Here is a 17,508-nt window from a genome sequence, read left to right as displayed (position 1 = left end):
AAAATATATTAATCCGACTAAAATGCTAATGAAACAAAATCCCCACACGCTATAAAACAGCAAGCCTTGTTAAAATGTTAAGGATATATTTTGCTTCCACGCTTTACCCAATCGGAACATCACTCGGCCTATTCCGGAGAATAAACTTATTCTCCGGAATAGGCCGAGTGATGTTCCGATTCACGCTTTACCTTAAGTAAACTCACGTACTTTAAAACAAAAACACGCTTGGCTTCTACTTTGACAAATAAATCACGTGACTACATAAAAGTGCGCGTAATATTTCACGAGCATTGCTCTTCTGTTTTAGAATATATTTCTATTAGATGACCACTGACGGTTGTAAGCAATCATTTGTATCTAGTACTCCATTCAGCTGTCGCTGTTACATGTGTGTTTTCTGTCAACCTTTGTTTCATGTGTTAGAATTCATTCATCTGTTTCTGTCACCTGGATTCGATATATAAACTCAGTTCCCAAGGTTAAGAAACTTCTTAACACTACAAATGTAAATATGATTCGCAGGAGGTATCACTCTCAGCCATTTCAAATTACTTTTGAATTAATATGTAAAGAAAATGGCAAACATTCGTTAATTTACCGATAGTTCATCTTCACGATGTCCGACATAATGGAAAAATGATTGGTAAAAATCTTTTCATTTGTGTTTAAATTTAAGCCTCGTTTAAAAATTTGAAAATTTTTAATTAATAAATGTCACTGTGGTGAATTAATAAGGCAATCCTGATTTGCATTTTTGCGACCAAGAAACGATGCACGTGAAAACCAGTCGGGCGCTTCAAAGAATGCTATTATCTCATCAGAGGTAGATGTACGACTGTCATAATCCAGAAAACTGAAAGAGAATTCCTTTAAACAAAAGGACCATTTTATATCAGGTTAGAAGAGTAGTTTTACGTCGTAAGCCTATCCACCTGAATTGTGAGGGGAATTATGAACTTATTTCAGGAGGACTAAGTTTTAAAGCATCCGCTGTATTCTATTTGGATTTTTTCGAAAAGCAAACCAGAAAAAATAAATCGTAACATGGATACCCCTGAGGACCAGTCCGTGCCCCCCTGGACGCTGTTTTTTGAAGGATCACTTTACAAGAAATATGTAGAATATATGAAAAACCATGATCTCTCCAAGGTGAGCCCATTCATTTTCGTAATTTCGTACCTGAATTATTCTTTGCAACGCAGGTAATGAGCTGATATGTCAGTATTAAAAATGTGTACCATCGTTTTCGTAATTTTCTGCATATACCTTACAGATTGTAAAACTACACAGAAAAATCCACGCCCGTAATTAATGTTAATAACAGGGTCATGTTTAATTCAGGAAGATATAAAACAACTGGAATGTGACATTTCCCTTCATGCTGTCGATTTTAAACAAACAGGAGCTTTGAAGACTTATAAATCATTTCACACTCCTTGCAAAGCAACCTCAAACATGTGCATAACTAGGAAAATACTACTGGGTGATAATACTACTGGAAATCCATTCAAGTTTCTTATAATGCGAAGTAATGAAACATACATGTATAAAACACAGGGGATATAGATTCACCTTGCAGCTTACCTGAGTGTGCTGTGGATTTTATATGCCTGCACTAATAACCCGAATCCTGATATATTTTATGAAATACCAATTTTCATGTAATTTTACAACAACAAAAAACACCCATGTTTTTACTTAGCATTGTGTGTTGTGTTCATTCCATTCGTTTTTTTTAACACAAATTTCAGCATATTGTGTTCTTTAAAAAAAATGTGACAGGTTGACATGTACACCAGTTAATCCTACTTCATATTTATGTGTTTGAAAATGAATAGCCTAATTCAAAAACCCTCCTATTCGTCGTTTCAGTGGAATAGCTGCATACCTAAATGTTGCATAATATTTATTTAGTAAGCGTAGACAAATTAGAATTTTAAAAATGTAAAATAAAAAGTTGAGGGATACCGACTGCTTAGAATTTTGATTTAGCATAGACTAATCAGTTTTGGAACGATACTAGATCATCTGTTTCTCAGAGTCAAAACCTTTTCAAAAAATTCAATACTTCGTGTTTTCAATTTTATATAGGGTATTAAACAGTGAAAATATGATGATGAAAATAAGAAATACTGAACAAGATATAGAGTTAACTGAAGTTAAAATTGGCAACTACTATTTCAATGTGGTTTTTTTTTTTTTTTTTTCTAAAATGGAAAATATCTCGAGGGGATACCTAAAGCAAATATTTGATTTTGGTAAAATGTGATAAAGTGCTATTGATTAAACATCAATCTCTATATCTGGTAAATGTAACGCAAATCATGTTTGAATTTAAATCAAGTTCCGCGAATCCGACATGTATGTTTATTGCTCAGTGATATTCTGCGTCACCATACAAAAGCGTACACATGTCTCAAAACACGTGCATGTACTTTATCATAACAATTCATCCCACTTCGATTAGCAATAAATGATAGACATTTCTTTTGAATTTTATTACATCAAAGGACCCCATTGGAAATAAGCTTTCGGGCTTTCATGGGTTATCCTTGGTATCTATGTATGTATGTTTGTATGCATGTATATACCGAATAAACATTTATTTATTTATTTTATTATTTGATAGATGGATAGATTTGGAGTTTTGAGCAACAAAAACTCGCCACTCACAGATCCGCCTATGCTCAGCAACGAAACTAACTGGATCCCACCAAGTTTCAGTACACATGAAAACGGAAATCCAAATTACAGTGATCATTATTATGACGGTGAAAAGGGACCGTCCCGCGACTCTCCGCCCCCCTACGGTGCAGCTCCATGCGGCGGTCAGTCCACATCCTCGGACACCAATGCCCTCACGGAGGCTCAAAAGCGCAGAAACAGGCACACAGTTGGATTTGTCTTTTTCGGAATTCTCTTAATCGGTGCTGCCGCTGCCGCCACGGCGCTCATCATCCACTACGTCTTTATAACAGGTTATTACTTGTTTTCGTGTTTTGCTGAAGGCATCTGTCTGGTAGGTTTAGTACTATCATTATCGATGACGGAGATCGAACTTCGCCTTTTGATTTTGACTGATTGCACATACATGTAGGTGCTCAAAATGTCTTTGGCATATAAATATCAGCTGGTATTTATATCAAATCGATTAGAAGTTCAATGAAATTCCTTTTAATTGATAGGCTGGTTTCTCTTTCATATGTATTTTGGGAAGTTTAGGAAATAATTCATCTGATTTATATGTAACAGTGATTGGAACCGACAGTTGTATAGACTTGTTTTTATAGGTTGTGCATGTATAGTGCACCAAGTATACAAACACAAACATATTAAATTATATGAAGGATCCCGAAGATGGGAAGAAAACCTGAGACTTTGACTAAACCATTCTAATCCTGAACTCGCGCTAATGTTCTAAATTGTATAGATGAGTCTCTTGAAAACTCTCGCGACCATCTGAATTCCTACAGCAGAGATTTACATGCTGGACTTTTAGATTTTTTTTATTTATTGCATAAAAGTGGGAAAATATTTTAATCTTGATCGAATATTAGTAGTTGTCTCTTAGTTCTTACTGGTACTTTTCATGAGTTATCGTCTGCTCTTTCACATTAGATGAAATTTTGTGTTGAATGAAAGGTGAAATCAGTTGAATCACATCATCAGCTCTAGGTGAAGTATCACTTTCAGCTTATACAATGTGGTGAAGGCCGAAAAAGTGAGGGTTCTTTATCGAGCCAACGGCTACCTTGATCTTCGTAGTAAAGGTCACGTACAAAAGACCTGTAATTCACTTCTAATGCCGGAAGCTTGAGGAAGGAACAGTCACTGTCTATGTTTGACATTTTGGGGATGGCGCAGCGCTGGAATAGAGAACCAACCGTCCCGGTTGCGAAGCGAGCGTCCCAACATCTTTGGGGGTATTACATAATGCAGACAGGCCAATAATAACAACCTGTGTGTAACGGTTTTTAAATTACAAAGTTTTCTTTCTTATTTAGATGCCCGGAAATCTGACGAACTAACCTTTTAGGGGGGGGGGGGTCACAAACAAAAATAAGGCCACCCACTATAGCTTTCATATACAAAATATCGCTAGAACTGAATCAAGTTCAACATTTATGGCGCTGTAGAATGAACTAGAACTGTGTCAAGGTCAACATTAACGGTGTTGTAAAGAGGGGCGGAAGATACCCTTCCTTGTCTGCCATATGCATACTAGTCTTGTTTTTCATAAAGCTTTAAAAAGCGTTCAGTTGAGTCAGACTTTCTATCATAAAGATAGGTAGTGATTGCTCCTTCGCCAAACGCTCATACCGTGGGTATCCGGGTTATAATAGGTCCTCAGAACCCCCTTGCTTGTCGTAAGAGGCGACTAAATGGGGCGGTCCATCGAATGAGACCGCAAAAACCGAGGTCCCGTGTCAAAGCATGTGTGGCACGATAAAGATCCGTCCCTGCTCAAAGGCTATAAACGCCGAGCATAGGCCTCAATTTTGCAGTCCTTCACCGGCAGTTGTGACGTCTCCATATGAGTGGAATATTCTTGAGAGGGACGTCAAACAAACAATCAATCGCCAAACGCTCGGTATGTAAAAGTAAGATTCACAGGTCTTTCGGATATGACTTCGATGACAAAGGTCTCGTGTCGCTTCAGGCACGTTAAAGAATCCTCACAACTAAGCATAGGAATTCACCTACAGCTAGTGACTCTCAATGTGAGTGAATAAATCTCTAAGGGATGTAAAACAAACAAACAAACAACAATCAATCACCCATAATGTTATTTATCATTTTTTTCTGGTAAAATGTAGAAGCAAATGTATCAATCTTATTAAAATTATATCCTTTGATCCGCTCACATAGATCGCTACACAGTATAGCGACTACGTGAGCGGGTCAAAAAATCTGCCTTTCATCAGATTGCAAATGTGTATACCTATGGCCTCACGAATTTTCGAGTTGAAGTAACGTTTGACTCGGTTTGGCTTTTGTAATTTATCTCTACTTCTCTCAGCAACCTAAAGGAAAACTGTAATTCTTAAGTCAAAGGCACGTGTCATATGCTACTCATATCGTAACCTATTCTTTTTTCCACAGAGCCCTCTGTTTGATTCCCAGTAATAAAACATGTAAGGAAAACGAATTGATCAAAAAGTCTTGAATGGGGCTCTGTGCTATTCCTCACATGAATGTTCAAATGCAGAATGTCAGTCCAGTGTGTTTATATTACCTTTAATACTCAAAGAAATAAACAACTCTTGTTATAAGTTTGTGTGTTTTATTAAATTGCAGAGCATGAACGAATAACAGACCACAAGCTGAATTTAATCAACAACAACACTAGAGCCGATTTAAGTAAGGACGTATTATCTTTCTTCTTTAATGATGATTAATGCGCATACTAATTAACATATAAAACAATTCACAAATTCAACATGTTCGTTTTGGCTAATTGATTATTATATGAAAAAGTGAAGATAACGGCAAGTGATAAATCTCATAACTCCTATAAAGAAAACAAAATTAAAAGTAGGGCAAGCACGGACCCCTGGGCACACCAGAGATGGCAACAGGTGCCCAGGAGGAGTAGGCAACCCGTGTTCACCGGTCACACCCACCATGAGCCCTATATCTTTTCATAATTCTTAAATCTACTTGTGTAGAATGACCTTCAAAATTAATGTAAGATTTTTGGGTCATGATTTTATATATTTGAATTATGAATGATACGAATTCCAGATATAAACCGCTCATTTCTTTTTCTATAGTCGAAGAAAATAAAGACGACATTTCAATAGATGACTTAGGGAAGATAGGACCAAAACTGACCACTGTGTCACCGGCAGAAACTGCCCACAACGGGAGCAGCGTGGACATCGATGTGTCTGACCCCGAGACGTTCTCCGTGCCACGTTCGACGGAAGCGCCTGTAAAAACAGACAAAGAATCAGAACCAGAGACTACCACATCTACCACTACACCAGCCCCGGAGACAGCGCCACCTAGTAAGACATTTTACATCACAAGTTAGTGACATTGTGACTTCCTACGTTCAGAGCACCCCAGACGAGATTACTGCAAGGATTCCATGTCAGTATACATTGTAATCTGGCCTGGGGTTATAAAATGTTTTGAATAAGTACTCTATACTCAAACCCATAACACGTGCCCCAAAGCCATTCTTACACTCAGAAGATGTACATGTATATTAGAGTGGAATACTGCGTTCGGATCTGATTAGTCAGCAGAGTAGACATCCATAAATCCATGGATATAAAAATAAATCTTTCAAAGAGATCTAAAAGTACACATCGCACCTTCTCCCACCCAGAAAAGGGTTACAAAATCTCACCTTCTCCCACCCAGAAAAAGGTTACAAAATCGGACTTGTACGTGTACTATCTGATCACACGCTGAAGCACATGCTATTTTGGCCTGTTTAATACGTGTAACACCTGAAGCACATGTTATTTTGGCCTGTTTAATACGTGTAACACCTGAAGCACATGTTATTTTGGCCTGTTTAATACGTGTAACACCTGAAGCACATGTTATTTTGGCCTGTTTAATACGTGTAACACCTGAAGCACATGTTATTTTGGCCTGTTTAATACGTGTAACACCTGAAGCACATGTTATTTTGGCCTGTTTAATACGTGTAACACCTGAAGCACATGTTATTTTGGCCTGTTTAATACGTGTAACACCTGAAGCACATGTTATTTTGGCCTTTTTAATACGTGTAACACCTGAAGCACATGTTATTTTGGCCTGTATAATACGTGTGACGTCTGGAGAACCTTTATACATTTGCTTCGGCTTGTTTAACAAATTACATCATTGCAGAATTGTTTTACTATCTTTTACTTTTTTCGTTGATTTTCTTTATTCGCTGAAGCATAGCATTTTCCTAGAAAATCGATATTTAAAGAAAACGTGAAGGAAATTTTCTAGTTTACATGAAATAATTTCCTTGATAAAACGTCTGAGTAATTGATTCGGTGACAGCGCCTTTAAGTATCAGATCGCGAGAACTTAACCTATGGAGTGCCATATTCTGAAGGACATAGATCGAAAAAAAAGTGATGATTATCAGATTTCGCGAGGTTTTGAACAAATTAACGCGAATATTGATTACTTTTGAATAATAAGGGATATACAGTAATCGACTTGCCTTCATGTTAAAAGTCTGTCATTTTGGATATCAAACTACTAGGATTTGAAAGGTACAAATTAACACCTTTCCACTGAAAGAATATGTATGATGCCACTTCTGTTGCTGATTAGGGATAAAATGGCGAGTTATTAAACTAAAAGAAATTCCTACTGCAATATCACATTAACGTTTAAATATTTGATGACGGCAGTTATATCGCTCCATGAAAGACACAACTTTTAGAATTATGAGGTCAAGGTAAACATAAAATTTCGGAGGTAAAATTGACCACGGTTTGCATTAGAATGCTCAGTATTGTATGCCCTTGTGTGTTGTACCAATTAGTATACTAACATACTCGATTTTCCTGTAGGATAGACAGTCGCTGGTAGACTGAGGACAACTATAAAATGACCTCGAGACCTAAAGGAAAATCGTCCACTACATGTTGTATCATCATCTAACAGTTGCCGCTTACATCATCTTTGTACCAACTGCCGCTTACATCATCTTTGTACCAACCGCCGCTTACATCATCTTTGTACCAATTGCCGCTTACATCATCTTTGTACCAATTGCCGCTTACATCATCTGTGTGGTTGTATTGCTGAATAGCTGCTGTGTATACTAACTGCTGACATTTAATATGGCTGTGTTGTAGATATTCTATTCGTTCATTCGTGAAGTTTAAATTACTTTTTTCGTAATAAAATGCATTGATTGCGTTTTCATTTTTGTTGTAAATGTGTGAGTGCGTTCAGGATATTCACAAAATCATAGGGGGTAATATGGATTAGGTGCATTTACCCCAGGATGGAAAGTATTTAAACGTGTTCGTCAACTTGCATTGTGCAATCTAAAGAAATATTCACCTGCGTAGTCAGCATTGCTTGCGTATCAGTTGAATCATATCCGAAAGATGCATATACATTTACATTGCCTCCAAAGTGGGTCGTGGCTTTTTCAGTGAAAAGATGTTAGCTATACAATAAACTTTCTTTATGATTATTCTTTCACTACATCTTGTACCACTAGTTATAACTACAGTCTACACCGGATATAATGAAATTCAGGGGACTTCAATATAAGTGGAGTAGATTGTATAATGAAGGAGAACAATACCGCCAAGATAAGGCGTATCTCGAACATTTTCTATATGGCGATGACCCTAAAATGGAACCCAAATCTTTATACAATGTTACACCAAGGCTTGCAGAAACCATATAAAAGACATTGTGGATACGTAATATACGGACAAAATAATAAACGTTCTCGCTGCTGTTTGTTTCTTTGACGTCCCTTCCATGATTTTTCACTCATATCAAGACGACATCAGCTGTAAGAGAAGTGCCACAAATTTAGACGTGCATGGTGCTAGGGTCTATAGCAGTGAGGGTTCTTTGACATGCAAAAGCTCACCGCGACACGGGACCAATGTTTTCCGAAAGATCCACGACTTTCACTTATAAATCTCCAACATTTGATGAGGGGACAGTCACTACCTAATTTAGATTAGTTTGATTAAGACCAGAGTACGAACGGGGCTTGGATCCACGACATCCTGCTCACTAAGCGAGTTCCTTAACCATTGAGTCATAGTAAATGAAATAGAATAATTATGATAGATTAAAAAAACACGTCTATTTTGTTCCTCTTAAACTGAAAGTAGACGGTTTAGGACTTGCTATTAATTTTATTTTTCAATCACAGAAATAGTCGAGTTCCCTGATTACACCTACGAAATCGGACAGACCGCTAAACTGCGATGTAAAATCAACCGGATCCGGATGTGGGACGCTATCTCTATTAATGGAACCAAGGATGTCGAAGGCCAAGACACACCCTTATCTTTTAAGCTGCTGAGTAATAACGAGACCTGTTTGGAAGGTAACGACAGTCGAATCACAACAGAATTTGATATTCAGCAGACCCGAAAAGCATCGGCAAAGTACGACGACATCGAGATGGTTCTTCACTTCAGTGAAATCCAGTGCCAAGATATGGGAAATTATGAATGCTGGGTGGATGGTCCAACGGCCTATAAAGTGACAAACTCGCTGACCGTTAAACGTAAGCCAATGTCCAAATAAAATTGAATACTATGTCATGACGATATTCCAAAATTGAATGAAGGAATGTATTAAAGCAAATAAAACCCCAGTTTACAGTGTTTCTAAAGAAATTATTCTTTTACATGTACATACCATGGGTACAAAAAATGCAATCATGCGATTTATAGCAAATTCTTTTTCATTTGAAATTTGATTCTTATGTGTACAGCTCTTAGAATTATAATGAAGAATGCAGAGAAAAACACTGTATCAAAATTATCTTGCTTAATGTCAAATAATCAATATTCATACGCCGTACGTTGTACGCAGCCATGTGAGCCATTCTCTCAGAAATTCGCATGAATAAACCATCCACCCAAAATAAATTTTGATAGACAGCGCAATTATATGAAGAAAAAACTTTCATGTTTACGGGATACAATATGTGAATATCTTACATTACAGGCTACCCAAGAAGTAAACCCGTTCTAGAAATCCCATTTTCCATTATCGAAAACGAACCAATTTCCATCAAGGGCCGCTGGAGCAGTGGCTTTCCACAAAGCTATGGCGAACTCGGCTGGTACATAATTCCACCAGGACGCGACAGGGAAAACCCATGGACCGAGGTAAAGAATACCGTCAACACCAAAGAATGCGAGAACGAGGCTGCAAGCTTGATCAGCCTGACGCCAACTATGCAGTTCAACCAGACTAAAATTAAACTTCAGCCCTATTTTCTTCCTGAGTATCTCGCGGAGTCACAAAGACATAAGGTGGAACACGTGATACAGGAAATACTAGTGGTCCCGGGTAAGTAGGGGTATAACAGACTCTTTAAAATCTTAACATTTCATTTGATTTTGCTCAAATCCTAATGTTAAAAGACCTATATATCGCATTGCTCTGTTCACAACCTGGAATTCTACATTAATTCAAGATATAACAAAGTGAAACCTAAAGTCTTCAAATCTTTGACTGATTTATCAAATTTATATTGCTTACGAGTAATAGTGTCATATCTGTGAATCATGGGAGGAACTGAGTGATAGATCGATAGAAATTGGAAGTTGAAAAAATGAGGAATGCCTGAGGGAAAATGATAGAGGATTAAGATTGTGGAATGGTTGGGTATAATTTTAAAAGATTAAGAATGTGGAATAGTTGGGTCTAGCTTTAAAAGATTAAGAATGTGGAATAGGGCAGATAATGACAAGCTCAACTACGTTGTATATACATGTATTAAGAATACAACCTTTGTTATTCTATTGTATATGCATGAACGGTGAAGATAACGAACAGTGATCAATATCATAACTCCTGTAAGCAATACAAAATAGATAGTTGGGCAAACACGGACCCTGGACACACCAGAGGTGGAATCAGGTGCCTAGGAGGAGTAAGCATCCCCTGTCGACCGGTCACACTTGCCGTGAGCCCTATATCCTGATCAGGTAAACGGAGTTATCCGTAGTCAAAATCACTGTGCCAAGAACGGCCTAACAATCGGTATGAAACATGTCAGACAGCATTTGACACAATGATAGGTTGTATTGACGAACTAGATCGTTATAACGACCATAGAATTTGCGAAATACTGACTTCAATCGAGACTGTTGAAACCCCTGTACCATCAATTTGTTTGTCAGTAGCTTGCCTCGATTTAACAAGAGGCTCTTGGGCCACATCGTTCACCTGAGTCACCTTGGCCTATACTATCTAAAGACTTTCCATATATATTTGCATCTAAAACCTTAGTCCCTATTATGACCCCAACCTACCCCTGGAGGCCATGATGTTTGCAAACTTGAATTTACACTATGTCAGAAAGCTTTCATGTAAATGTCAACTTCTTTGGCCCAATAGTTCTTGAGAAGATTTTTAGGTCACCTGAGTAAACTCAGGTGACCTATTGCAATTGGTTTTCGTCCGTCTTGCGTTAACAATAGAACATTTTAAACTTCTTCTTAATAACTACCAGTCCAATTCTTTTCAAATTCGGTATGAAGCATCATTGGGACAAGGGGGGCATAAATTGTAAATTTCAGGACTCCAGCACCCCTGGGGCCCTAGGGGCGGGGCAAAAACTGTCCAAAAATGACCAATTTTCAAAAATCTTCTTCTCAAGAGCCACACACAGATAAGAAAAACTAAATGCATAGTGATGTAGAGCAGGAAGGCCACTACCAAAATTGTAAATTTCGTGATCCCCGGGGTAGGGGTTCTGACCCCAGGGCGGGCCCAAACTTGTTATATAGTGTTTATATGTAAAACACTTAAATAACATCTTCTTTAGTGCTATTGATACTAAATTGAAAGTAAATAGATATTTAGAAAGAACAGATAGTTCTTTACCAAAATTGTGAATTTGATGGTCCCAGGGGTAGGGGTTTTGGTATCAGGGTGGGGTCAAAATGGTCAGTTATTAAATGTGTGAACAATAGACATTTTTAACTTTTCTTGATAACTATCATTCCAATTCTTTTCAAATTTGGTATGAAACATATTTGGAACAATGGGGAACATAAATTGTAAATTTCAGGATTCTTGCACCCATGGGGCCCTAGGGGCAGGGCAAAAACTGTCCAAAAATGACCAATTTTCAAAAATCTTCTTCTCAAGAACCACACATATGTAAGAAAAACTAAATGCATAGTGATGTAGAGCAGGAATGCCTCTACCAAAATTGTAAATTTCATGATCCCCGGGGTAGGGGTTCTGACCCCAGGGCGGGGCCAAACTTGTTATATAATGTTAATGTGTAAAACACTTAAATAACATTTTCTTTAGTGCTTTTGATACTAAATTGAAACTAAATGGATAGAACAGGTAGTCTTTTACCAAAATTGAAAATTTGACTTTCCCGAGAGTAAGGGTTTTGACCTCAGTGTGGGGCCAAACTTAGTATAATATTATTATTACAATATCATAGTATTTATGTGTATATTTTTTGATATTGTATAAAATCTAAATGCATACTTAGGAATAGCAGAAAAGGATTTACAAAAAAGGTGAATTTCACATGCCTTTATGATGAGTCCAAATTAGTCATATATTTTGATGTTTTAATTTAATACACGTATTATTTTTTAAGAACACATCTTGTTTTATACTGTTGCTGAACATTAGAATTTAGCTTAGATATTCAGAACAGGAAATTGTTTCTAGATTTCATAGCCCATGGAAGTAGGGATACTTTTTCACTAGTATTCAGGTGACCGATAAGGCATGTGGGCCTCTTGTTAAAGATTTTCCCCATATTTGTATGTAAAACTTTGATTCCCCTTTGTGGTCCCATCCTACCCCCGGGGCTGCACTATGTCAGAAAGCTTTCATGTAAAAATCAGCTTTTCTGGCTCAGTGGTTCTTGAGAAAAAGATTTTTAAAGATTTTCCCTATATATTTGTATGTAAAACTTTGATCCTCCTTGTGGCCCCATCCTACAGCTAGGGGCCATGAATTGAACAAACTTAAATCTGCACTATGTCAGAAAGCTTTCATTTAAAAATCAGCTTTTCTGGCTCAGTGGTTCTTAAGAAGATTTTTAAAGATTTTCCCAATATATTTGGATGTAAAACTTTGATCCCCTATTGTGGCCCCATCCTACCCCCGGGGGCCATGATTTGAACAAACTTAACTCTGCACTATGTTAGGAAGCTTTCATGTAAATATCAGCTTTTCTGGCTCAGTGGTTCTTGAGAAGAATTTTTTAAAAAGATTTTCCCTATATATTTGTATGTAAAACTTTGATCCCCTATTGTGGCCCCATCCTACAGCTAGGGGCCATGATTTGAACAAACTTAAATCTGCACTATGTCAGAAAGCTTTCATTTAAAAATCAGCTTTTCTGGCTCAGTGGTTCTTAAGAAGATTTTTAAAGATTTTCCCAATATATTTGGATGTAAAACTTTGATCCCCTATTGTGGCCCCATCCTACCCCCGGGGGCCATGATTTGAACAAACTTAACTCTGCACTATGTTAGGAAGCTTTCATGTAAATATCAGCTTTTCTGGCTCAGTGGTTCTTGAGAAGAATTTTTTAAAAAGATTTTCCCTATATATTTGTATGTAAAACTTTGATCCCCTATTGTGGCCCCATCATACCCCCGGGGGCCATGATTTGAACAAACTTAACTCTGCACTATGTCAGAAAGCCTTCATGTAAATATCAGCTTTTCTGGCTCAATGTTTCTTAAGAAGAAGATTTTTCCTATATATTTGTATGTAAAATTTTGATTCCCCTTTGTGGTCCCATCCTACCCCCGGGGCTGCACTATGTCAGAAAGCTTTCATGTAAAAATCAGCTTTTTTGGCTCAGTGGTTCTTGAGAAAAAGATTTTTAAAGATTTTCCCTATATATTTGTATGTAAAACTTTGATCCTCCTTGTGGCCCCATCCTACAGCTAGGGGCCATGATTTGAACAAACTTAAATCTGCACTATGTCAGAAAGCTTTCATTTAAAAATCAGCTTTTCTGGCTCAGTGGTTCTTAAGAAGATTTTTAAAGATTTTCCCAATATATTTGGATGTAAAACTTTGATCCCCTATTGTGGCCCCATCCTACCCCCGGGGGCCATGATTTGAACAAACTTAACTCTGCACTATGTTAGGAAGCTTTCATGTAAATATCAGCTTTTCTGGCTCAGTGGTTCTTGAGAAGAAGTTTTTAAAAAGATTTTCCCTATATATTTGTATGTAAAACTTTGATCCCCTATTGTGGCCCCATCATACCCCCGGGGGCCATGATTTGAACAAACTTAACTCTGCACTATGTCAGAAAGCCTTCATGTAAATATCAGCTTTTCTGGCTCAATGTTTCTTAAGAAGAAGATTTTTCCTATATATTTGTATGTAAAATTTTGATCCCCTATTGTGGCCCCATCCTACCCCCAGGGGCCATGAATTTAACAAACTAGAATCTGCACTATGTCAGGAAGCTCTTCTGGCCCAGTGGTTCTTGAGAAGAAGATTTTTAAATGACCCCACCCTATTTTTGCATTTTTGTGATTATCTCCCCTTTGAAAGGGACATGGCCCTTCATTTGAACAAACTTGAAAGCCCTTTACCCAAGGATGCTTTGGCCAAGTTTGGTTGAAATTGGCTCAGTGGTTCTGCAAAAGAAGTCGAAAATGTAAAATGTTTACAGACAGATGGACAGACGACGGACAACAGGCGATCAGAATAGCTCAGTTGAGCTTTCAGCTCAGGTGAGCTAAAAACTTACCATACGCAGCACAAGCTCTTGTGTATCCAATCAGTTGAGAGATATAAACACCATATGCAGGTGATAATGGAATATTGCTACATAAATATGGGAAGTTGACGATGGAGAAGCTGAAATCATCCCGTTTGTCATACAATTGAGTTGTCAGTTTGCCATTAATGTCTACTTTCAATAATATATCTACATGTATAAAGAATACAACCTTTGTTATTCTGTTGTATATGCAGGTATTAAGAATACAACCTTTGTTATTCTAACTTCTTGTAAATTTATTTGTTCCACAGCAAACTTTTGCGATGGGAAAGAGAAGAACAAGAACTTAAATCACCCTTATACATGCAGACTCTTTATAATGTGTACAGAGAAAATCAACGTGTACGAGTGTCCCAAAGAAACAGCGTGCTTTGATGAGGCAAAGGGGTCGTGTGAGTAGACTGTTAGAACAGCCGGACTCGCCTCACTACAAACAATAATGTGTGATATACAGAATACGTGTGGAGAGATGGATTACACGTATAAATCAGAACATTCTGCGTCACAGCCTCGGATAGATAGAGCAGTGTCCGAAAGTACCAAGTGTGAACTGAAGATAGAGCCGATCTGAACCGCTAATCGAAAAGTGATCAAAGAAATGCGAAATGAACCTGGAAGTGGTCTGTTGGTTTTAAATTCCACCACAGTTATGCCAGTTGGAATGGGTTAACTTGTCTTAAACAACATTTAGGAAATTAAACATATATCTGTACATATCGATGCATGTTAAAGTTTATTATTCCATATACATGTCAAAGTTTATTATTCTATATTACATTTCCATTTCTAGACTTTGATATCTCTACAAATTGTAATGATAGCCATTTCCTCGTGAAAAAGATTAACATACAACGGCTGGGAATTCTTACAGAAATGAAAGTAAAATGTGAATACAAGAAATGAATTTTAAAAACCCGCATGAGGGTATGAACTGCAACACTTCACGTTAGTATACTTGTACTGAAGCTATGACGCTTCAGGAAGTATGTCGATGTGAAGCATTGCTGTTCATACCTCATGCAATTTCAAAAACGAAATTCATTTCTTAAAAATATACTTTTAATATATATCTGCTTTCTACCTTATGATTTTGTCTGATGGACTTTAAAATACTGAAATGGACATTTCTTTTCAAAACCGGTCTTAATTTAATCTCTACGAGTTAAATTTATCAGCAAATGTGTTTTTGAAAGTATGAAAGCTTTCTGTACAGGCAATATAATTGCAGAAATACAGCTTTTCAGTATTTACCAATCATATTATAACCAGATAAACCTGCATTAATAGCAATCTGGTTTTAATAAGACATATTGCTATTTGAACTTTCCAGACAGTCGTAGACTAAATGTGGATACATTAAAGCTGCATATGTATATCTATTTCGAATTATAATTGATCAGCCTAAGTCTACAAATACTAATAGATATTAGACTTTTTAAAATGGAAGATGGGGCTAGATATCAATTTGATCTACAGACTTGAAAATTCTCCCCTGTTGTGATAATATGCTTATCTGCAAATGTCCCTGAAGTATTGTAGAAAGCTTAAAATGTAACGGATATGCCATTTAAGGGAAGTGTTCACAAGATATTCTATATCCTCCACCTCTGTAACATCCACTGTTACTTTTAGGAAAATAGTTGGATCCTCACCTCTCGATAATATGCACATCTACAAACGGCAATGAAGCATTGTACAAAGTTTCAAGTCTATCGGATAATCCATTTAGGAGAAGCGTTCACAAACTATTTTACATCCTTCACCCCTCTGAGATCCACTATAAGTTTTAGGAAAATAGTTGGATCCTCACGTCCCGACAATATGCACATCTACGAAAGGCAATGAGGCATTGCACAAAGTTCTAAGCCTATCCGATAAGTCGTATAGGAGGAGAAACGTTCACAAGATTTTGTGACAAACTGACGTACATAAGGTAAAAAAACAACACCCCCCTCCCCCGAAGACGGGAGACTTAATTGTCTTAGCTTTCCAGATATTTTTTTCAATGCCCAAGAGTAATCAGTTTTATATATAAAAAAAAAAGTTATGTACTGCACTTTTTTTTTAGCTCGCCGGGACGACTAATGACCAAATATACACGACTATTGAATGTAAAACACTGGTCAGTCATTGTGTACTCCCAATTAATTAACAATCTACCCTCGTAAATCCTAATCGTTACGCTTCGTTGGACATGAAACCTTAAATCAATCCATTGACACTACTTACTACAGTAGACATAAGCGTCTATAGTGATGTAATGCCAATGGCGCTTCGTTCTGGACATTTCCATATCAGGCTGATTCAAGACTAAATTCACGGATCGAAGAAAAGAACAGACGTATTTCAATTATTAAAAATATTGTGGAAACTTATTTCTTCTGTAAGATCAAAATCAAGCATCGAAAGACAACGGATTTACTTCATATAAGTTGTTATCAAAATCAAAAGAATAAAACTGGCTTAGATCAGCCAAAGCGTATCTAAACGAAAGTAGGTTATCAATTAATTTTACGATATTCACTAATCAAGTAAGATTTTATAGCAGCATACGGACTTCACTTCACATGTGGAACAATATCGAAGGTGTAAGCAGTAGCTATGGAGCAAGCGTTTCGGAGTTTATTGGAAAAAAAAATTGTTAATTTATAAGCATAGATGTGGGTATAGTATGCTCCACACAAGTATCCATATGCTACCAATTATATTTTCGTCCTAGTGAAATCAATATCATGTTTTCATATAATAAAAAAGCAAATTGTGCCTGATACTGTATATAAAATGTAACATGCATACCGATAAAGTGTAGATTATTTGTATGACAAAGCTGGTACATCTATGTAAAACCATTCTAATCGCACACATATACAGATATGTGTAAACCGTGACAAGAAAACTGTAAAGATCGCAAACTATACATGAAAACGATTAATAAACCTACCCTGAAATAATGATAAAAACAACTAGACAGGATCTCGTTGTGAGCAACGAATACGCCTTCCGTTCGATTATGAACTGTTCCATACGGTATTCTC

General features: G+C 37.0%; 1 protein-coding gene across 1 annotated transcript; it reads left to right on the top strand.

The window, feature by feature from the left end:
• Window positions 1–348: 348 nt before the first annotated feature.
• LOC125659927 (uncharacterized) lies at window positions 349–15,852 on the top strand. Its single transcript, XM_048891732.2, has 7 exons — window positions 349–1,152; window positions 2,633–2,981; window positions 5,302–5,364; window positions 5,778–6,014; window positions 8,876–9,235; window positions 9,682–10,029; window positions 14,725–15,852. The coding sequence occupies exons 1-7, from the start codon at window positions 1,048–1,050 to the stop codon at window positions 14,871–14,873; spliced, it is 1,611 nt and encodes a 536-aa protein (XP_048747689.2). The 5' UTR covers window positions 349–1,047; the 3' UTR covers window positions 14,874–15,852.
• Window positions 15,853–17,508: the final 1,656 nt, after the last annotated feature.

This window comes from Ostrea edulis, chromosome 9 (genome assembly GCF_947568905.1).
Source record: "Ostrea edulis chromosome 9, xbOstEdul1.1, whole genome shotgun sequence".
NCBI classification, from domain to species: Eukaryota; Metazoa; Mollusca; class Bivalvia; order Ostreida; family Ostreidae; genus Ostrea; species Ostrea edulis.
The sequence above is the reverse complement of the archived record's forward strand: the minus strand, read 5'-3'. Positions and strand labels throughout refer to the sequence as shown.

Coding starts and splice junctions, on each gene's coding strand:
- LOC125659927 (XM_048891732.2), top strand. CDS start 1,048: ATGGATACCCCTGAGGACCAGTCCGTGCCCCCCTGGACGCTGTTTTTT. Junction 1,153..2,632: donor AAAACCATGATCTCTCCAAG/GTGAGCCCATTC, acceptor ATTATTTGATAG/ATGGATAGATTTGGAGTTTT. Junction 2,982..5,301: donor CCACTACGTCTTTATAACAG/GTTATTACTTGT, acceptor ATTAAATTGCAG/AGCATGAACGAATAACAGAC.